At 50.8% G+C, this 23,411-nt stretch overlaps 1 protein-coding gene across 1 annotated transcript in view; it reads left to right on the top strand.

Annotated features, from left to right (window-relative positions):
• Positions 1-23,411, top strand: part of ACTL6A (actin like 6A) — a 528,174-nt gene that overhangs the window by 447,305 nt on the left and 57,458 nt on the right. Inside the window, exon 13 of the mRNA XM_069618679.1 lies at positions 14,834-14,920. Within this exon, the coding sequence (XP_069474780.1) occupies positions 14,834-14,920 (87 nt within the window). The remainder of the gene's footprint in view (positions 1-14,833; positions 14,921-23,411) is intronic.

The raw sequence follows: 23,411 nt of genomic DNA, 5'->3' as shown, positions 1-23,411 counted from the left end.
GGGCTATGATCTCCAGAACCCACACATCTGAAGTAATGGCACGCCATTCTACAAGATGCTGCGCCAGCCTTCCCCCAACCGGTGAACCATGGGACATGGCCTCATGACTGAGCAGAAGCGGCTGCGGCATTGCCTGAGGGCAAAGAGGCAACTACTTGCGTGGCCTTGGCACCTCGAGTACCTTGTTTTCCACCTCTGGCACTCCTACGGTTGCTCCTTTAACTTGCAGCTTCCCTCGCTTTACTAAAGGATGAGTAATAACAAAAGGAACCTCCCCACCACTGCTGTCCCCTAGGACAAAAAGGCAGAGGTTGGCGGACTGCAGCGCCCAACGACTTCGCTGCAGCTTTGCAGGTCTGCAACCTCTCAAGGCTCTCATCAGCCTTGCTGCCAAAAAAGATGTTCACCGTCAAAGGGCATGTTGAGGAGCCTAGCTTGCACATCAGGAGCAAACCCCGACTTCCTCAACCACGCAAACCTGCTTATCACGGTGCTCGCCACCATGGACCGGCTGACAGTCTGCCATGTCCAAACCCGACTGAATAGACTCGCACATGGCATCCTTGCCATCCTGAATAATAGCAAGAAAACCATCCCGTTCGTCCCCTTCGGGAATATGTTCAGCCGCTAATGAAATACAGTTCCACAGAGTGTGCGTAAAACGTGACAAGGCACATACAGAGTTGGCCGCCTGAAGAGCCATACCCCCTGAAGAAAACTTTCTTCGCCCAGCCATCAAAACGCTTGTCGTCCCCATCAGGAGGGATGGTAGGATATGACACCTGCTTTGCTGGGTCCGTAGCTGCCTGCACCACCAAACTCTCCGGAGTGGGGTGCGTGGTCAAGTAGCAGGGGTCACTACTGGCTGTGCGGTATTTTCGCGGCAAATACTTGCCCACTGCCGGGAGACTCTCCGGAGCAGTCCAAGCCGCTGCCACCCTTCTTTGCAGAGCCATATGGAATGGCAGTACCGGGTCAGTCGGTGGACCTTGGTCAAGGATATCAGTCAGGTCATCCTGCACAAAATCAACTGGGGGCGCCGACCACCCCAAGTAGTCCGTGACCCTCGACATAAGGCGCCGGTACGATGACTCGGCATGGGTGCCAGGCTCAGGCCTACAGAACTCCACCTCCGGAGAGGTGTCCAGACCACTGGCGTCATGCAGTGACTGACGCAAGTCCTCAATCTGGCTATGACCAGAAAGAATCTCATCTGGTACCGTGTCTGGAACCAATCTATCTTCAGAACCCTCTTCCACCTCGGAAATATACTCCATAGGCTGGAAAGTGGGCAAAGAATACGGGAGAAAGGCATGTATTGCCTTGGCCAGAGCCTTTCTAGGGGGGTTCCCCCGTGCCACGGGGTACCTCCGACACCACAGCCTCGAAAGGCATTGAGGGCGTTGGGTGAAACGGCATCGACGTCGAGCGCGGCATCAACATCGATGGCTTCGACACAGGCCTCAAGGGTGGAGCCCTGAGCGTGTCCTTCGACAGCCTGAACGCCAATGGCGTCGATGACTTCCTCGGAGGCGGAGCCTCGAGAGAGTCCGTCGACTACCTCGGCACCACTGGCGTTGACGTCGTCTTCGAAGACTTCACAGGTGCACACAGGCTCGAGTGCGTCGAGGACCGGGACCTGACTGGAACGATTCCCCTTGTCCGAGCTGGTCCTCTCCCGCGAATCGTGCCGACCACCCTGGCCCGAAGGCGTACGAGCGGTGTCTCCAGTACGGTCATGACCGACCCCTCTCGGAGGCGCGGACGGACCGGAGCCCTGCGATTCAAGAATCGCCAACATTTTCTTCCCGAAGGAAGCCCATTCCTCCGAAGAGGAACGCTTGGTAGGATAAGAAACCCGCCGACGGGTAGAGTCCTCAGAACGAGGAAGGGGAAGGCGACCGATGACAGCGCTTCCGGGAGTGCCTCGAAGAGGCAGAGTACTGGCGGGACCCACTCCGGGACCGAGACCCCCTAGACTTACAACTACAATGCAGAGAGTCACCCCTCGAATCGTCCGTCGAAAGACCAGTGGACCTCGCCTTCCGGGGCTTGGACACCTTACCGACCGACAGCTTCTTCTTACGTTCCCCCAAGGCCTTTGACATAAGCGACTGGCAGTTGACACAATCATCTGTGTCGTGGGCCTCCCCGAGGCACCAGAGGCAGGCGTTGTGCGAGTCCGTCACCGACATCTTGGACCCGCAGTCCCCACACTTCTTGAAGCCCGGACGCGGGGTGGAAGAAGAGGAAGACATCCCGACAATACTTCACAAATTAACAGGTTCGAAGAACCGAAAGAACAGAAACTCCAAAGAGTCGAAGCGTGCCGAGATCTCCGAAGCAAACAGGTTCGCGGAAAAAACAGAACTGAGGCTACGGGCGTCGTGCATCCTACTTAAAACATCTGGTGACGTCGGCCGTCGGAGGAGGTTCTCGAGGACGGCGTATCGACGTCATCGACGCAGTCACCGAAAGATTTTCTGAAGCAGCACAGCTGTGGTGATTACTGTCATAGATATGGAATACGTCGGAGGACCCAATCTCCTCGAACTTTATTACATTTTTATCAATGTTAAAATACATAGGGGGCGTGGCCAGCAGGCGTAGGATGCAGACGTGATCCCTCGCTGCTCCCGGCCGCCAGCCCAATCCTACAGTCATCCTGTCGCTAAAACTAGAAATTAAAAGCCTTGAAACTTGATTCCGACGTCGGAACTACTGCCGCTTCGAGTCGGAGCATCGCGGACCCGAATCGGAGCGGGCTTCATGAGATACAGCCCCCGGCACACACTCAGCCGTGTGACTGCGACCAGCAATCCAAGATGGCCGCCTGAGGACAAGGGAGACACAGGCTGTGAATCCCTGTAACTGCAGCCGTCTCGAGGAAACCGCGAAGTGCGCGCGGCTGCCCACCCGCTGGCTGCGAGGAACGAAGCGTCCGCCCGGGACTACCGACTGCAGGGCCTCACCGACTGAAAGACGCGGCGACCGGTGCTCCCGCGCGCGCACTCTGCGGGGGGACCCGGCTGCTGCGCTCGGGATCCGGACGGCTGTCGGCGTGATACGCTGCCCAGAGCGCAGGAGGGAGCCTGTGGAGAACCACGCCGCCACCTCACTTGAAGAGGACTCACCCTGCCCCCCCCCCCCCCCGCCGGCGACCCCCACTACACGAAGGTGCTCCCCCCATCTGCAACACCGGGAGAGGAAGAAGGGAGGTGAACGACGATCCTCACCACCCGGCCCGAAACACACGCGCGGCCCTACCAATCCACGAAGAAGACCGCCCGCACCACGAGTGGAACATAATACGGACACGTCGCCGCGAGTGCTCCGACAGCGGCTCCAGATCGTCTCCCCGGTCGCTCGCTGGCGGCCCGGGACAGCGGTAAGGAGAGGGGGAGACAGGGGTTTGGACCCTGACATCCTGTGGGACACTCCCTGGCCATATATGTATACCACGCTGGGTGACATAGGTGCCTAAGCGAAGTTCCCAACCCCGGTGGATCGACACAATACGGAGAGGGACCTTAAGCCCCCCCCCTGGCTATACACATAAAAAGACGCTGAACGGACCACGCTACGCCTGCCGGGCTACGTACGCCCACTATCCTTGTGCCCCTGGGCTTGACCAGAACCGCTCTCATCCGCCCGCCAAGCTCACCCTGGAACCAGCCGGCACCACCCTCCCTCTGCGCATCTGAAGCGCGCCCATACACCATCACGAGCGTTACTCTGCGAGACACTCACACGGCCGCGGTGCATAGAACTTCAGTCCCACAGCTGGACCACCTGTGGAGCCTCCTCCAACACGCACTTAGATACAAACTGCAGATACTCCTCCTCCCAAGTGTTATAAGGAGCGGCCATACTCGAATCTCTCTTTCCCCCAATAACAACACTCGCCTCCCTGTCCTCCAAAGGGCCCCTTCTCCCAGACGAACCCCTACCGCCACCTCACCAACATCCCTGCGATGGGGAAAGATAAGCCCAGGAAGACCTCTACACAAAGTAGGATTGAGCAATATGCAACCACGCCGCTCTCTCGCTCGCCGGAAAGGCCAACACAACAAGATCCGGACTGCATGGAAGATAATATCTCCCTCAGAGACATCATGGGTGCTATTGCCAGTTCTAGAACTTCCATGGAGAAAAAGATGGACAGCATAGGTGCGGACGTATCCTTGTTGAGACATGATCTCCAGAAGCTGACCTCACGTACCGGGGAAGCGGAGATGCGGATCTCCGAAACTGAGGACAACCTTCGCGGTGTAAACCAACGGATGTCTGGCATGGCGGCACGCATAAAGCTCCTGGAAGCAAGAGCAGATGAAAGTGAGGGCAGATCAAGACGGAATAACGTCCGCATACTGGGTCTTCCAGAAAAAGCTGAAGGAGATTGCATGGAACTATTCCTTGAGGGGTGGCTCGCGGATATATATGACGTACAGTCCTTCTCCAAATTCTTCTCTATTGAGCGAGCCCACCGTGTTCCCTCCGGCAAGATCGTGCCAGGGGCACCTCCACGTACAGTCATTGCAAGGTTCCTAAACTATAGAGATAGAGACACAGTTCTGCAACTGGCGAGATCTAAAGGAACCATTACGTACAATGGGTCAAGAATTGCGTTTTTCCCTGACTTCACCAGAGAAGTACAGAAAGCGCGCCAATCATTTGATCCCCTTAAAAAACGCCTGCAATCAATGGGAGTTAAATATGGGCTAATATTCCCCGCCCAGCTTAAAATATTTTACAAGAACACAACAGTCCACTTCACAGATCCTGAGGAGGCGTGGAGCTGGGCTGAAAGGCACATAGAGGGCGACTGGAGCGCTGACGGAAGGCGAAGAGGAGAACGGAATAGACCTCGCCCTGACCGACCACCTGAGCAGGAACCGCAGCAACAACAACAAAACGCAATCCTACAACATGCGGAAGACTAGCAGGCATTTCCAATATCTCGGATATCCAGACCACTACAAACACACTGCAATGGTGCTGTACTGCACACCGCAAACGCGACGTTGACGGCAATTCCGGCTGGCGGCCGCCCAAACAGCGCCCCCCCGCTCCGCCCCCGGACACTAAGTGAAATCGGAACACCGTATAGCGGAGTTCCACCACCCCGCCTTGTGTTCCCCCCTGAGACGCAACATCTAGCACAGCCGCACTCCGAAAACGGATTGTCTCGGGGGCAGGCGGATGTAGATAACTTCTGAACGATTTAACTGTTAACACTGGGTCGACAGATGCTTCAGTTGTGGGTGGAGTATAGGGAGGGGGGAGTTGGGGGTGTTACATTTATTCAATGTTCATCATACAGAGGCATGACGAGTACGATATACGGACCAGATATCCTAGTATTGCTATATGTGCATCCAAGAAAATACAATTGTGTAAGCAGATCCAGCACTGATAATGGCAGCTGAGTATACTTCGACCCAAAGCAAGCTTAAACTCCTGGCATGGAATGTGAACGGACTGGGTGCCGGCATCAAAAGGCGGCTAGTCCTGCAACATCTAAATAGACATTCCCCGGATATAGTCATGCTGACCGAAACACATCTAGCCGGAAACATATGCAAATTCTTCCAAAGATCAAATTACCGCACTGCGGTACACGCAGGCTTCTCTATGGGAGCGAGAGGAGTCCTCATACTAATCCACAAGAGACTTCCGCTGGTGATCACGAACGTTCTTCAGGACAGAGGAGGCCGATATGCATACATTCAAGCAACACTATGGAACCAAACACTGGCACTCATGGCAGTGTACTCCCCACCAGCCCTCCTCAACGATCTGCTAAATGAAATTACCCCCATACTAGCAACGAGGAATGTAGACACAATGGTGATAGGAGGCGACTTTAATGAGGTCATGGACTATACGCTTGATCGCACGCACCTGAGAGCCAGAAACCCCGCCACTACGACTAAACTGGCCTCCTTTGTGTCGGCAATGGGCCTCTGCGACGCGTGGAGAGTTCTTCATGCTCAGACTCGACAATACTCCTTCCACTCGGGGGCCCACGCCTCGATGTCTAGGATAGATTATTTCTTCCTCCCACACCAAAGTAGTCACCAAATAAGCAATGCATCCTTCCTTCCCCGAGGAATCTCTGACCATTCTCCACTGCTACTAGAACTGGAAACAGCTAGACCACGACCGCCCCCCTTATGGCGTTTTAATTCCTACTACTTAGGATTCCCTGAATTTCAGGAGATGATGGAGACCGCTACCTCCGATTATTTTGACCTTAATACAAATTCGACTGATAACCCCAATACACTGTGGGAGGCGTACAAGCCAGTTCTGCGCGGAGTAATCATATCATGGACGTCCCATAAGAAGAGAATGCATCGCGAAAAAATCATGGAAGCTGAAACTGAAGTCATGTCCAAGGAACTGGAACACATTGCCAGTGACACCCCGGAGTCGAATAGAGCCTTACTAATAGCACAGAAGAAGCTGCATAACCTATCCTTAGACTGTGCCAAGAAAGCACACGCTGCAATGAAGGCACGTGTATATGAAACGGGAGACAAAGCAGGTAAACTGCTTGCGTGGCTGGAAAAACGAGACGAGGGACAATTGAAGGTGAAATGCATCAGAACCCTAAACGCAAACCTAGCCCACGTCGATGCAGACATCGCTGACCGCTTTGCTGAGTTCTATGAGAACCTCTACAAACCCCCCACCAATACTATAGACAGTACCATACTAACAGATATTGTCCTCCCAACACTCACCACAGACCAGATCACCGCTCTAGACAGCAAAATTACTACCACTGAGATATCAACTGCCATTGGGCAACTCCAGGCCGGTAAAACCCCAGGCCCGAACGGGTTCCCAATAGACTTCTGGAAAAAACTACACCACCTGGACATACCCGTACACTTGCTCAACGTGTTTGAGCACTCCCTAAATCAAGGGGAGCTCCCACCTGATCTCCGCAAAGCCACCATTATAGTAATTCCCAAAAAAGGTAAACCCCCTGAAGAATGCACATCCTATCGACCTATATCCCTCATTAACAGCGAAGCCAAGATACTGGCCAAGGTTCTTGCTAATAGACTACAACTAGTCATCACGTCCCTGATCCACCCGGACCAATGTGGCTTTATGCCCCAGAGGTCGACCAGAATGAATATTCGCAGACTGCATCTGGCACTAGAGAGAGCCCCGGCCCTGCAGCAATCACTGGCTCTGTTGGCCATAGACTTCGAGAAAGCATTTGACTCTGTTCACTGGGAGGCGCTATGGGCCATAATGCGCAGGATGCACTTCGGAGAACCGTTCATAAAATGGGTACAACTACTATACAATAACCCGGTAGCCGAGGTTAAAGTAAATGGGTGGCCGTCACGTACCATCCGATTAGGGAAGGGAACCCGGCAAGGTTGCCCACTCTCGGCAATGGTGTTTGCGCTGGTAATAGAGCCACTGGCAGTCCTCCTGAGGGATACTACCACATGGACTGGCTTTAGATGGGGCCCGAACTGCGAAGATAGAGTATCCCTCTATGCGGACGATCTCCTAGTGTACCTGGGTGACCCAGCATCTTCATGCCCTGTGGTCACGCAAATCCTAATTGAGTATGGATCCTTTAGCGGACTCAAAGTAAACTGGCCCAAATCCGTGCTGTTCCCAGTTAAAGGGATAGACTGCATCCCAACGTCGGGTTCCCCATACAGAGTTGAAACCAATCAGTTCCGATACCTAGGTATCCAAATTACCAACGAGCTTAATAGCTACGTAAAACAAAATCTATACCCACTTATCAAAAGATATGAGCAGGACGTAGCCCACTGGCAAGTACTGCCACTGACACTGTTAGGCAGAGCAGCACTCTTTAAGATGCTGACCTTGCCCCGTTTTCTATACATTCTCCAGAATGCCCCCCTCCATATCCCAGCTGTGGAATTCCACAGTATAAATAGCACAACACGTACACTCCTATGGGGTGGGAAACGCCCGAGAATTGCCCTCCAAACTCTCCAACGCTCAGTCTGGGAGGGGGGAATAGGACTCCCGAACATCCAGATCTATTATTGGGCAGCTCAGATGGCAACAGTCAATGATATCCTACATGGAGACCCGACCATCCCTCACATAAGAGCCGAACTAGCGGCAAGACACGGTATGTCCCCACTTGAAAGCCTCTACTGTAAACAGACCCGCCCACCTGAACGCACGATAGCAGCACACACCGCCTTGGTGTGGAAAGAAATACATAAACACTTAGGTTGGGATAACAAAATCACCCCAGTCCAACCCATATGGTACAATGCTCACCTCCCGAATCTTGCCAACCTCCCGAAATGGCCAACCTGGGCTGCAGCTAACATACAGACGATTCAGCAGATAGTAGTGAACGACCAGCTGATACAGTTCCCTGAGCTCGTTGCAACACATGGCTTGTCGGAGACTGAACAGTACCACCACGGACAGCTACAGCATGCACTTAGCGTACACAGAGCCCAACTCGTGGACATGCCAGAATGCTCACCTATAGAAAGGAACATAGTAATCGATAAGGTAAACAACAAGGTCACATCTACCATGTACAATGCCATCTCCTCATTTGGCACGAAAGAGCTGCTGACCCTGAAGACGAAATGGGAGAATGATATTGGCCCCATATTACCCGAAGACTGGATTGAAATCCTGATGTATCCTAGAGAATGTGCAATCTCGGCACGAATCCGGCTGGTGCAATTTAAGATACTACATAGGATATACTATCCCCGAATAACCCTGTACAATTGGGGCAAATCAACCGACCCCAAATGCCTACGCTGCAAACAAGAAGAAGGATCCTTCTACCACATCCTTTGGCAGTGTTCACGCATACAACGCTTTTGGCATAAATGTAGCGCGAGGCTTTCTAGGGTCATTAGCCGACCAGTTCCGACGGATCCCAAACTCCTGCTCCTGGGCATTGCAGACACTCTTGAACTGTCACGATTCGAGAAGCTACTTGTTTCAACCTCCTCGGGAATTGCGAAAAGGAACATTGCACAACTGTGGGGTTCAGAAAACACCCCGAAATACGATCAGTGGACATCGGATGTGGATGCAGTCATCTTAATGGAACGCCGAGTCTACCAAGCTAGAGGCTGCCCGGGCAAAGCAGATAAGATTTGGGGAAGATGGGAACAGACATTATAAATTTGTTGCAATATTGGCAGAATGTATTGGCACACAGTCCTACAGAGACTATATCTGCTAACATCATTCTTTGGGATGCTCGTACATCATAATCATCCATAAACTGCCTGCTGCCTTAACTACTCATATACTTCACATCACGTGTTTCGTTGCGATTGCATATATTATAAGTACACCCATCCGTCCTGCTCTGCCAACTGTATGTAAAGACTTATGGTTTTGTTTGTAATTTGTTGTTTATTGCACAAAAAGTAATAAAAATTTGTAATTAAAAAAAAAAAATGTTAAAATACATTACTCCTACGTCCCGTCCCCTTTCCTCCATACTTATGGGACATCTCTCCGTCCAGTGGGACCGAACCGGAGCACTTTGTAAAAAGCATACAAATTTTTCCAAGAATGTGTCCTTCCTCTCTTTCTTGCGCGGGGCCCGGCACACGGCCATAACCCTGCCCACCTTGGCTCCGCCCCGCGCATCGCCCATCAGTCCTTTTCTCCGCTCGATCGGGGCCGGAAGCACTTGCATCCTCGGAAGATTCTCTACCCTTTTTTTCCTCTCTGGCTCTCGCTAGCGTTCGTTTATTACTCTATGTCTTTCAAGTTAGACTTTCCAGATTGTTCATTGTGTCACCGTCGCTTCGTGAGGGCGGATTCCCATCCTCTTTGTTTAGAGTGTTTGGATCCGGAACACCGTTGGGACTCCTGTTTTTACTGTGACTCCCTTTCGGTCCGGGCACTTCAACGTTAGTTGGAGCGGTGGGAGGAGGTTTTCCAACAAACTCCTCCTTCGCATTTTGAGGCGTTCAACGACGAGCAGAAAAAACGCCGGTAAATTCTTTACTTTTCAGAGCACCCCGGCCGGGGGATACCTTTCCGGGTTCCTCTTGGTCCGGGAGGGGCGTTAATCACTCTGTCACCGGGGTTCGCCCTGAGGTGCCCGTTGGGCCTAATAATTCTACCAGAGTTTTCTCCGAGGGTCTCTGTAAGGGGCCTGTGAACACTGGAATACGCCCCGGGGCCCCTCCTGTGGGGGCTGTTTGTAGACCCAGTTCTACTGAATCGTGGGTTACCGGCGCTCGCTCTGAGGCCTCTGTCGGCTTCCTTCAAAAACAAGACTGGGGTGCACCACAAGGCCTTGGCTGGGTTTGTTGTTACCGAACGGATGTTAGAGGCCCGTGCAGAAGGCTGTTACCGGGCCTGGATCCGAGGTCCCTCGTTCAGAGGCTAAAGCTACCAACCGTTCTGAGAGGCCGGACAAGGTCTTAGTCGGTGAAAGCGGATGCTCACCGTTCCCGCTCTTGTGGTGACACCAGATCTGTTGAGGGGGCAAAGAAGCAAAGTTCTTCTTTTACCAGCAGTGCCGAGTTCCTTCCTTCGAAGGCTAATTTGGTGGTTTGTATGTCTCAAAAACATTCCAGGCCTCATAGTACCGGCTCTGCCGAGGTTCCTTATGTTAAGGCTAAGATTAAGACCCCTGGTCCATCGACGGGGACCCCTGCCTCACTTCTCATGTGCCGCAGTTCCAGATGAGGACAAAATGGCGCCCCTTCCTGCCACGACCACGGCGGCCATTTTAGGTGCTACCCCTACAACTATGCCATCGGCCTCTTGTGTAGGGCTCGGTCCCTTTGGTGAACCTAAGGTCCCTTGTGCGCATCCTTACAGGCCGGTTTATGATTGGAACGCCCGGATGCCTCTTCCGCACAATGTTTTGTTGCCCGCGGGTGTGGCACCTTTGATTTATGTGGATACGTCGGTGGAGGGGCCAGTGTGGCACCCTTCCCCGTTACGTCCCTGGATTTGTCCACCTCATTAGAGGCCTCCTCAGGTTCCTAAACAATCTCCTGAGGACGCCTTTTTCGGTAAATTTCAAGCGCTTATGCGCTCCGACCCCATGAGGGAATATTTCAAAGGCCTTTTCAAGGAGATATGTCCACCTGCGTCTCCGGCTCCACCCATTCCTCCGGTGGTTCCGCCGGCGCCTCCCTTGCCCATGGTGCCTCCCCCGGCTCTTCCGCCTGTGCCTCCATTGTCCCCAGTGGAGAAGGCAGTGCCTGACACGGCTCAGCAGGATCCTGACCTGTCAGATGATCCTCAAGGCGATCAGGACAACAAGGACCTTCCCCGCTCTATCAGAGCCTTTCATGACCGGGTACTGGACATGATGAGTTTCTTAGATGTTCCGGTGCCCAAGGCACCCGCTCCGCAGGAGGGTGTGCTTTCTGGGGCGTTCACCCTGTCTCCCTTGGAGCGTGCCGGCCTGTTCCTGCAGAAGGACGTTCTGGCCGAGGTCCGAAGAGTCTGGGAAAAGCCACACTCAGACTTTTTTTCAATAAGAAGATTGACGCGAGGTACAGACTACATCCCTCGGAAGAGGTGGCCCTGTCTTGTCCGCCTCCCTCCTCCACAGTGGTGGCTGCGGCCACTTTGCAATCCAGAACTGTAGCATCCTCTTCCACGACGGCCACTCAGGTCTTGGGAAAGGAGGACAAGCTCCTTGACTCCCTAGGGAGAAAATGTTTTTCCAACTCGGCCTTGCAGCTCAGGCAGGCCAACGCTGAGTTGATATTAGCGGGAGCTAACATGCGGATGTGGAAAGGTCTGTCAGAGTTTGAGGAGCACATCCCGGTCCAGAAGCTGGAGGACTTCAAAGGTGGCCTTTCCGATGCCAGGGTCTTGGCCCAGGATCTCCTGGAGGCTGCGGCTCATCGCATAGACACCTCGGCTCGGGGCCTTATGCTGGGGGCTGATAACTCACGACAGGCATGGCTGCATGCCACTAAATTTTCTAAGGAAGTGCAAGACAAGGTGTTGGATCTTCCATTTGATGGTAAGGAGCTTTTTCATTCTTCTACTGATGTAGCGCTCACCAAGACCAAGGATAGCACTCAGACGGCTAAATCATTGTCTGTTCTGGTCAAAGCTCCTTTCAAATCCCAGAGACCGTTGTCACAAAGTCGACCCTCCTCTGGTTTTAGGGGCTTCCTTGACTGAAAATCCCGCAGAGTGGATACTCCAGCGGGGAATAACCTTCGTAGACAACAGCGCACACGGTTTTTCTCTCGCTCCTCAGCCTCCTCATCAGGTTCAGGTGGCACCGCCACCGATGAGCCTACCAAATGAGGGTTTTCCGCACTCGCACAAGACCCCGGTGGGAGGACGGATTGCGTCTCATTGGGAGGCGTGGCAGACCATCACAGAAGACAGATGGGTCTGGTCAGTCGCTCGAGCGGTCTTCCGCTTACCTTTACCCCCTACCCAACCCCTCAACCCTCCTTCAAGGCCGAAGTTCAGAAACTTCTGGACCTCAGAGCTGTGGAACCCGTTCCCCCTTGGAGAGCGAGGGGAGGGCTTTTACTCCTGGCTGTTTATGGTGCCCAAACCCAACCAGGCTGGCCTGCGCACCATCCTAGACCTTTCCCAGTTCTATCTTTTCCTACCCCAAGAGAAATTTAAGATGATCACGCCCAGCCAGATACGCTCCTCCTTACAGATGGGCGATTGGCTCAGCGTTGTGGACCTTCAGGATGCGTATATGCATATCCTGATTTGGAATCCACACAGGAAATATCTCGGCTCTCTTTGGGAGAGCAGCACTTCCAGTTTCGGGTGCTTCCTTTTGGCCTCAGATTGGCGCCGCGTGTCTTCACGAAGATGATGTTGGTGATTGCGGCCTGTCTTCGTCTACAGGGTATCAATGTGTATCCTTATTTGGACGACTGGCTCTTACGAGGCCCTGGTCCGCTGGCAGCAGCGGGCAACCTTCAGTCTCCCCTTCAGCTCCTGTTCCATCTTGGGCTGTCGGTGACCTGGCGGAAATCCTCTGACGGTCTCACAGGACCTGATTTTCCTGGGTTTTCATTGGAACACTATCGGCTGCACAGTGTATCTGACTGGGGACAGAATGGCGGATCTGTTAGCCACGTGTCAGATGTTTGCGCAGTCGGAGAGCATGTCGGCCTGGTGGTTCTAGAGGCTTCTGGGCCTCATGGCCTCGTGTGTACTGGCTCTTCCTCTTGCTCGTCTCAAGATGAGACGGACCCAGATGGCTCTTCGGAGTTCCTGGCGTCAGGCTGTGGACCCGGATCCCAAGTGGATAATGATTCCGGATTCCATGAGAGTGGATCTGGATTGGTGGTCATCTCTCAGCAACCTGTCGGGGGGCGCGGGTTTTCAGGACCCAGCCCCCATGGTGACTATCACGACGGACTCCTCCCTTCTGGGGTGGGGTGCGACGTTAGATCTTCTTCAGGTCTCGGACCTCTGGTCGCCTCAGGACAAGCTCCTGCACATAAATCACTTGGAGCTCCTGGCAATCTTCCTAGCGCTCAGGGCGTTCAGACCGCTCATTGTCAACAAGATAGTCCGCATACGCACAAACAACGTGGTGTCAATGTATTACATCAACAAGCAAGGGGGAACAAAGTCCTCCGCCCCCATTCCCCCCCTCTCCCTCGTGGACCTGTCCATCCAGATATGGGAGTAGGCTGTGCTTCATGGTGTCTGGCTGCTTGCAGTGCACAAAAAGAGTGAACCAACAGTTACCCGTGAAGTATTTCGTAGAGGCAAAAATAAACCAATCACACACAAATCAAAAATCAAAAACACACCAAAGCTAACCATGGGATGCCGAGTGATCTCCTTCACTCACTTGGGGTTTTCGCCATTGTACCCGTGAATTAGCAACTTGGATCAATCTGATGGTGTTCCAGCTTTGCTTTTTCTTTTTTTTCTAAACAAGCACTTTGACTATGCACTTTAATCTTATTATACTAAGTTTATATTTAATGAGCTCATGACAGTTGAATATGTATTTTAACATTGATAAAAATTTAATAAATACAGTTTTTTATAAATGAATTGTTGTCTTATGTAGGGTTGATCTGCAGTGTTGACCGGGGGTCGTCCTTATCTTTCGTGGGTAATGTCCTAGTTGATTGAACATTGTTGTATTCCGCTGACACGATTCCTAGTTGCTTACTGAAGGCCCTGATGCAACCATCACATGGCATAAGGCTCTGTGGAGCATTTCCAAATAGTCCCTTTCAGAATAAATCCCAAATTCTTACCAGCGGTGTCATCGGAAAACCACTCCCAAGTATCTAAGCATGCTTTGATGTAGAGTGAGTGATGAAAAGGTGAAGACTTTGTGCGATGCTGGTTTTGCTTTGACGCTCCAAATCCTTCCTTTCAATGTGGCTAACATACCATCCCATTCATGCACTTTTTGGTCGAGGCTTTCAACTGAGATATCTGTTCCAACCTTGGCCTTGGATATATGTTTTAGCTTTCGGGGACTAGCATCAAGAAAAGATGATGAAATCGATCTCCACAATCTGAACACTTTCAGTGGTGCAGTTGCTTGTGTTCTGAATACTTATAAAGCACATGTTTTAAATGTGGTGCTGCAAACTATTCAGAGTTCAACTTGTGGATAGAACTTCGTTTTGCATCTGTCCCTGGACTGTCGATCCAGATCCATGCTTGTGTGCAGCAAAGTTACCATGTCACCAAACCAGCAAGTGTTCTATGTTGGATTTCCTTGACCGGCTTTTGATATGCTTGACTTCTTGTTTATTGCACATGTATGAAGCCTGAAATGATCTGAAATGGGCAATGTTTTCATTAGGATTTACAATGGTCTTTTTCTCCCATACAGAGCATGCGTTTAAAGTTGATAGCAAACAACACTACAGTGGAGCGGCGGTTCAGTTCCTGGATTGGTGGTTCAATTCTGGCTTCTCTGGTTAGTAATCTGCTTTGAAAGATCCGTGAAGACTTTTAGAAACCATGTTTTAGAAATATGTTATTGATGCATCAAGTTGCTATAATTGAGGGAGTGATTATTACTTCTTCAAAGCTGATTTAATTTCTGGAGCCTGTTGTTGGGGGAGTTTTCCCAAAGTTCACTGTGAAGTAGACTTTACAAAACTATCCCACTGGTTTGTAGATCCCTAATTCTTAGCATCTGTCTGTACTACTCATGGAACCTCGGTAGAGGGGCAGAGCAGTCAGGCTTATCATAAGAGGAAGATGTGAGCTGTATTTAAGTATACTGAAGCTAGCTAGTAATACAACTCAGGGAAACACTTACTCAATAATTGTATATTAAAATATAGATTTATTATATATGCACAGGAATCACTTGCCACATTAAACCAAAACACTTTAGAATACTTTTCAAAGGCCACTGCTTAGCTGGTAGTTGCTTGCGGTTACAATTTACAGCATTTGACAGTTCTACCGTATTATCAGTGAGAACGTGCACTCCTGCACACACAAAGTAAAACGGTAATTGTATTTAGTTTGCACAACCACATAAGATAATGATTTTCAGGAAGGAAAACAGTTGGTTAGTGTAACATTAGCAGATCTTAAGGTTCTAGAGGCAGTTTCTTTGCACAGCCAGGCCTTTTAAGTCCAAAACGCAATCCTAGCTAAAGGCAGTTCGGAGAGGTCTCAATCTTGACAAGTAGCAGATTAAAGAAAACTCTGGTGGATATTTTCTAGTCTCTAAGCAACATGCAGCTAGAACCAACATTGGAGACCTTGATAAAGGACTCGCTAAAGGGGTACAAGCAGCCGCTTTGGTCAGAGGTAAGAGGAGGTTGCCCTGGACACCTCTGTGCACTCCAAAGCAACTCTCCGGCAAGGACAGCCACCCTGCTGTTTGACTGGCAGCCAGGCTGGAATGAATGGGAGAAACCTGCATAAAAGGCAAGGCTTTTTGGCTTGGAAGGGAGTGTTGACTGCTGGACGAAGGAATCCGAAGAAGAACTTGGAAGAGACACCTGGGGCAACTCCTGGACCGTTGGTTTGCACGGTGAAGCCCTGCTGCTGTGCTGAAGCTCCGAATTCGCCTAGACTAGGGACGCCCTGCAAGGACGACTTCTCCCCTTGAGTTTGTGAGACCATTACACTCCAAAGTAAGCCACCTGGACATCCTCTCAAAGCTAGGTGTATTTCCATTGCAGTTGCTGCTGGAACGAAAAGACTGGGAGAGGAACACCAGTTTGTGTGCGTTGCTTTTAAGTTGGTCAAGAGCTCCAGGAAGATACTCTGGACTCCCAGGAAGGCAGGACTGACCGAGCCTGAGCCACCTCAACAGAATGCTGGACCGCAGATGCAAGGAAAGCCCATCTAAACAGCCAGAAATCACTTTGGTGCCATTTGTGGTAGACGCGCAAAGCTGAAACACTGAAGTGCCATTTGTTTGAAGATTGCCGGTTGCTGTCAGTGACCGGAGTCCGCCCTCTTGTCCCCACAACTGAGGCCCAGGAACACCAGGATATGCAGAGGTGCACTGGAACAGAAGTAATCTGCTGTATTTTTTTTTTTTAACTAAAGGTACTAACTGTACCATCTAAGAGAACTTACCTCTTGTTGTAGAGGTACTTGCATCTTTTACTACTCACAAGTCTAACAGGTTGTGGCCCTACATTGATTCTTCTTTTTCTTCAAAGACTTCTGAAACATTGTGCAAAGACTTTACTTACCTGCAGAAGTGCTTCAGCCCCATAGACTTGTGCCCATTGACAATGGCCTTACCTGGTTCACTGAATGACTCTTCTCGCCTCCGACATTGTGTTGCACCTATCCTTCCAGGATGGGATTAACTTACTCTGCATTGGGGGGTCCAAAAGTATTTGCCTGCTTAAGAATATTTGATCTCTTGTTTGTTCTAATAACCATTTTCTTTGACACTCATCTCAGTACATTCTGAATACCAACAGTAATACATTCATGTCCAGTGTCCTAGCTATTTAAGTCACCTGGGGGTGTAGGAAGTCTGTGTGTCATCCCCAATGGGTATTTGCTGATTTAGAAACTAAGAGTGTGTATTTTGAAGGTATTTGTGTGTTGCTGTGTATAGGAAGGCTTATTCAAATGACCATAAATTAATAATTGTTTAATCAAGAAATCTTGAGTATAAGAGTTTGTTTGAACACTTGTCCCTGTGAATCTTTGTGTAACCACCCTACAGCTCACGTTGACCCCTCTTGAGTTAAGCCTGGCTGCTCAACTAACAACATGTGTAGTACAGACGTATACCAAAGGTTGGGTTCCTATTACCAGGAGGCTATGGTTGTAGTGCACCCAAAGGGTACTACCCCAAATCTTTACCTGATATGGTGGCAGCAGTGGGATCTATTGTAGAGTTGTTACATTGAGTATTTGCTTTGCTTTTGTTCAACTAAAACCTTCACAAGGCGAAATCCACTAAAACAGCAATTGTAACATGCCAAATATGGATAACTTCCGTCAGGAAGCCCTGATTATTTTAACAGTAGAACAACAAAGAAATGTGTAAGGTCAGGAATCTCCCTGTTAAAGAAAAGAAAAATGAATTGATCACAAGATTGTTGGAAAGTCAAAATGTGCGTAGTAGGCCTGTAACACCTATAACCCAGGAAATGTGGAAAATAATAATGAGGATGTTGATTCAGAGTCTAACTTTAATGTCATAGAAGAGTCATAGGAGGGAGAGGAGTCTCAGGAAGAGAGCCCCTCAAGATCCCAAGCTCCCCTTTTGCCTCGGCTTATTTACACTGGAACCCCACATGGTTCATCATTGAGTCCAGAATGTGTCTCTTGAAAACATGAGACTTGAGTAAGAGTTCAAAAGATGCAAATCCAAGCTGAAACCAAACATCAGGACATCAAACTCGGGGAGCTAGAAATGCAGCATGCTCTTGAAATGGTCTTCCAGTCCAAAGAGGCCTCGCCTGCCCAAAGAAGCAGCGAGTATGTATGATGTGAAACTTGATATTTTGGATTGGTTGGGTGCTTTTGAATATAACCATGGGATTCAGGGTCTCACAGGGAATCAGTTTATTCCTTAGCTTTTGTCTCGGCTCCCCAGTTTGCAACCGATGCTGTAATGGAGGTGGGGGAACTTGAAAAATTGCAGTATGGGAATGTGCTAGCTAGATTTCCGATAACTCCTTCCCAGTACCTTAAGAGTTTTAGGACCCTCAAAAAGACAGATGGTACCAGTTGGGCTACCTGGGTGTGTGAATGTTTGAAAAATGTAGATGGTTGGATTAAGGGTTACAGAGTGAACGTCTATGAACAATGAGAATTTTTTTTTTTTTGGATCTATTTTTGATGCCTGCTCTCCTGAGCTGAGACATCACTTGGCTGACTCTAAAGAGATTGATCCCAAAAAGTTAGCAAAAGCTGCTGACTTGTGGGTTGCCAACAGGGCCACTCACAAGGATTCTGGGGCCACTCACAAGAAGGATGAGGGGAAGCAGTACAAGAAAGATGACAGAGAATTCTAAAACCTCCCACCCAAAAGAGGGCCACAAATCTAAGAAGGCTAAGCCATATCGGAAACCAGGTCAGTCTAGTGAGCCCTCTGGTGGTCAACCTGAGGGAGGTCAGCATAAGCCCCCAATTGTCAAAACTTTTTGAAAATGTTATGCTTGTGGGTCAACTGACCATGTGAATGGGGATTCCAGATGCAAGGTTAAACCTTAGGGCTCCACTCGGCCTCCTTAGCCTTCATCCCTGAGGGAGAAGTACATATGGCAAGTGGAAACTTTCATCTACTGGCTGAAGACCCCATTGGAGTTGCTGCTAGTGTTTCTTTAGCATCCCTGCGTCTGTGGGAACAGCAGAATGTAGATGTGTATAACTCTATTTCAGATAATACCAAAGAATATTACAAAGGACAGTGTACTTGTGAATGGCGAGGAAACCTCTGCCATTAGAGACACTGGTGCCAGTATTACAGTGGTGGATGGAACATTTTTCAAAACTGAGGATGTTGCTAAAGCACCCAAAGGCACCACTAAGCTTGCTGGAGGCCCTGTCCAGATGTTTCCAATACTACCAGTTCTCATCAAATGCAACCATAGGACTGTAAGAATACCTGTCGGTGTACAAAATGAGGTGCCTAGGAGAGTCCTGCTGGGGAATGACTTAAAAGCTCTTGGAGTTGTATCGAGCACCCCCAGGCCTCCCAGTAAAAAGCAAGCAGGAGCAGACTAGACTGTCCAGAGAGCTCACTTTGAATGACTCTCAATGGGAAGTTACAGAGCAACCTATAACCCCCAGTCCACAGGAAGAACAACCTTCTGAGTTCAGGAAAAAGGAGACAAAGGGGAAACCCAAGGTCTCAGGACAGAAGAAAAGTAGCCCTCACAAAACCAGGACATCCCAGAGAGGACAGTCCAAGGTCACACCTGTGACCCCTACACCAGCTGAGGCTGAGTGAGATTCAACCAGAGGATGGTGAATCAGCTACTGTTGACTCAGAGCTGGAAGAAGCCCTTCCCCCCCCCCCCCCTGTTGGAGATCTGGATCCTAAAGACCACCCTGAGCTGCAGACTTTGCTTACAGAAGGTGGCCCCTCTAGGGCAGACTTCAGCAGAGGTCAAAGAGTGTCCTACTCTTGAAGGACTTCACCAACAGGCAGCTTCCAATCCTGCTGCAAGCGCAAGAGCCAGGAAAGCAAAGGCTGTACTGGGAGGATGGTCGTCTCCTTTACAGTGAGCCTATAGAATCTACCCCAGGGGACTACATAAGACATGTAGTGCCTCAGGAGGTGTGACCCCAGTTTCTACAGATAGCCAATGAGATTCCTTTGGCTGGTCACTTAAGTTTTAAGAAGACCAAGGAAAGGATTTCTCTGTATTTCTACTGGCCCAAGATGGGGTCTGATGTAGATAAGTAGTACTGTAGAAGCTTTCAAACTTATCAGACATCTGGCAAGAGTGAAGCCAAGAATGTGGCACCCCTGGTGCCTCTCCTATTGGTGGGAGTCCCTTTTGAGAGGGTTGGGTTGTTACAAATCTTTGGTCCTTTTAGACTCTCCCACATTTTAGGGCAACCGATTTATAGACCATGCTCCCAGATACCCTAAAGCCATACCTATGAGGACTGTTACTGCACAGGCCCCCCCCTTGGTATTTTTACCAGGGTTGGGTTTCCTAAGGAGGAAATCTCAAGACAGGGGAACTAATTTTATACCCCACTACCAGCAGGCCATGTGGAAAAACTGTTGAGTGACTTAAAGGTTCTCAATAGCCTACCATCCCCAGACCAACGGGTTAGTAGAGAGGTTTAACAGAACGACAAAGAGCATGATGGGTGCTTTAGAGGAACCCCTTAGAAGAAAGTGGGACATTCTATTGCCATGCCTTCTCTTTGCTTATAGAGAAGTCCCTCAGGAAGGGATTGGTATCAGCCCCTTCGAGATTCTCTGTGGTCATCCGGTTAGAGGTCCATTGGCCCTAATCAAGGAAGGGTTGTTTATTCATTTGTAGTGCGCGCCAGACCTGAAGGTATCAGGGCGCAAGAGTTACAAGGATATGCAAAGCTTAGGTTACAGGAAGTTACACATGTTAAGCAGAAATAGTACATAGTAAGTAGTACAGGTTGTTGAGTGATCCTTCCCTCAAGCCAGTGAGAGTCACTGACTATGCGTTAGGTCTCCGAAGAAGAATGACACATGCGATGACAGAAGCTTCTGATAACTTGAAAGCAGGTCAGGCTCTGGTGAAGCATTGGCAGGACCAGAAGGCCAACATGGTTGAGTTTACTGAAGACCAGCTAGTTCTATTATGGTACCTACAAGGCAGAGGGCCATACAGGACAAATGGATTGGACCCTTGAAGGTTTTGGGCAAACTTGGAGAGGTCAATTATTTGGTGGACTTGGGAATCCCATGGAGGCCCCCAGGGTCTTTTACACCAACCACCTAAAGGCCTATGTCTCTAGACCAGAACTGGGGACTTTGCTACTAGCCTCTGCTCAGGAGGAGAGTGAACCTCTACCTGACCTCCTCGGGGGACAACTTTAGATGAAGGATGGGAGTTAATCTCTCTTCTGATCTGACTCTGGAACAACAGGAGGAGTGCAAAATTCTGTTCAATCAGTTTGCCCCTCTGTTTTCACTATCACCAGGCTTGACCCCTTGGGACCAGCATGATATACTCACGGGCGACTGTCTCCCTGTTAAGAGCAGGGGTTACAGGATGTCAGACCATGTAAGGACCCACAGAAAGTAAGAGGTCAAGAAGATGCTTGATCTTGGGGTAATGGAGCCCTCTACAAGTCCATGGGCTAGTCCAGTTGTACTAGTACCAAAGGCTGGATCCAAGGAGTTGAGATTCCGTGTGGACTATAGAGCTCTTGATGCAGTCGCCACGACTGATGGTCATCCTTTACCTAGGACGGATCAGCTGGTGGATAAACTTGGTTTAGCCAAGTGCCTCAGTACAGTTGATCTAACCTCAGGCTATTGGCAAATACCTTGGACAGACCATGCCAAAGAGAAAACTGCATTCTCCACCCCAGGAGGACTCTACCAGTTTAAGGTTATGCCTTTTGGACTAAAGAATGCTCCTGCTACATTCCAAAGCATGGTAAATCATGTACCCTTACGTCCCCTCCCCTTTCCTCCATGTTGCATGGGCGTCCCTTCCAAGGTACGTGAGACTGAACCTTTTTTCACTAGAAAAAACCTTCTTCCCCTTTAAATTTAGAGGTGTGCGGGGGTGCGGCCCTGGGAGCATGCGCTACCCTGACTCCACCCACCGGCCCCACACTTCCGTTCCCTTTTCCGCGTCGACGAACGGGCCAAATTCACCAGCGCTCCTGTGTGTGTTTTCGGCCATGTAATTCCACGCATGGATACTTCTGTCTTTTTTTAATCATACAGGTACTTGATACTCGGGCGTCAGGGTCCTCCCCGGCGCATGTCGACTTCCCCAGGGTTCAGCAGGTGTCCATCCTGCGACGGGCTCTTTCCAACTTCCGATCCCCACACCCTCAGCCTACGTTGCCTTGGTCCAGACCATGGTTGGCAAGCTTGTACAGCGTGCAACGCCCTGTCCTCAAGGTCTCTGAAGAACAGACTAGCCAGGTGGAGGGAGCTCTTCCAGAAATCGCCTCCAGAGGACCTGAAGGACTTCGTCAAACATCGATCCAGGCCTAGGGTAGGGCCTCTATTCTCCATCGAACTACGCAAGGGAGACTCTTTCCCAAGCAATCGCCCCCGTGGGAGGGACCACTCAGGTTCTATTAACAGCACATGCACCGAAGCTACCGATCTATGGGCCGAGGGATTCTCCCGGTGACTGTGGTGAGGGACCGGAAGGTTTTTGTACCCGGTCTTCACCCGAGGGGCCACGCCCTAGTACTGGCAATATGTCTGAGGGGTGCCTAAACGCAGCTCTACCGGCCTCGTGGTCAAGGGTGTTACGCCTACCAGGCCTCAGCCCGAGGAGCAGGCTGAGCCTCATGATCCACACTAAAGAGTCCTGGACGAGGCTGGGCCCAGCGAGCCTTGCAACATGACACAGGCACGTGGAAGTCAGTTTGACAAGATGGCCGCCGTGCCACACCTCAGTACCCGTCCGCCGCCGCACCAGGAACGGGAATTCAGCGAACAAGTGTGAAGATGGGACTGGCGTCAACCAGGTACATGGCCTACAGTCTATCCTTCATTTGTGCACAGCAGGTTCCTGCTGCGTCCATATGGGCAGGGTATGCAGCGGTTCCAGCAGGCTTCGTTACTCCTATATCCCTTACCACACTTCCAGCCTGTGAAGACAGGTTCTTTGGGAGGTTCCTCGGGCTCATGAAGTCCCCTCCGATGGGGGTTATCCTCGGGGATGCCATCAGGGATGTACTCCCTCCAATGCTTCCGGCTCCTCAGGCTCCTCCGCCGGCGTCCCCGGACCCAATGCAGCCTTTGCCACCTGCTCTGGCCCCCCAACTGATTGCTCAGGCGGTTCCGTACTAGCCTCTGCCACAGCCTCAACTCCGGTCCCTGTACCTCAGCCTCCGACTCGCACCACTCCTCCACCGGTGCAGGATCCTCCTGAATCCCAGGCAGACACGGACGATGAGGAGGACCCCGACACGCCAACATCAGCCAAGGCCTTCCACAAACGTCTTGCAGGGCTGGCTGAGTACCTGGGCCTTCCTCAACCCGAGGTAGAGCAACTAGCAGAGGCGGTCCTCCTAGAAGCCCTCATGCGACGCCCCTCTGCTAAAACAGGAATCCCGATGCAGACTGATGTAGTCGCCCTGGCCAAAAGGGGTTGGCTCAAGCCCACTCTGTCCAGCCAGTCAATCGACGCCTGGACGCCAAGTACAGGCAGATTGAGGGCTATCGGCCCATCCTCCGCCACACTCCTCAGAGATCGCTGCAGCATCACTATACTCCAAGCCTCAGTCGTCCTCATCCTCCTTCTCTGCAGCGGTGCTAGGCAAGGAGAAGA

This window comes from Ambystoma mexicanum, chromosome 10 (genome assembly GCF_040938575.1).
Source record: "Ambystoma mexicanum isolate Mex_15411 chromosome 10, UKY_AmexF1_1, whole genome shotgun sequence".
Lineage (NCBI taxonomy): Eukaryota > Metazoa > Chordata > Amphibia > Caudata > Ambystomatidae > Ambystoma > Ambystoma mexicanum.
Note: the sequence above shows the minus strand (reverse complement) of the source record. Positions and strands in the feature narration are given on the sequence as shown.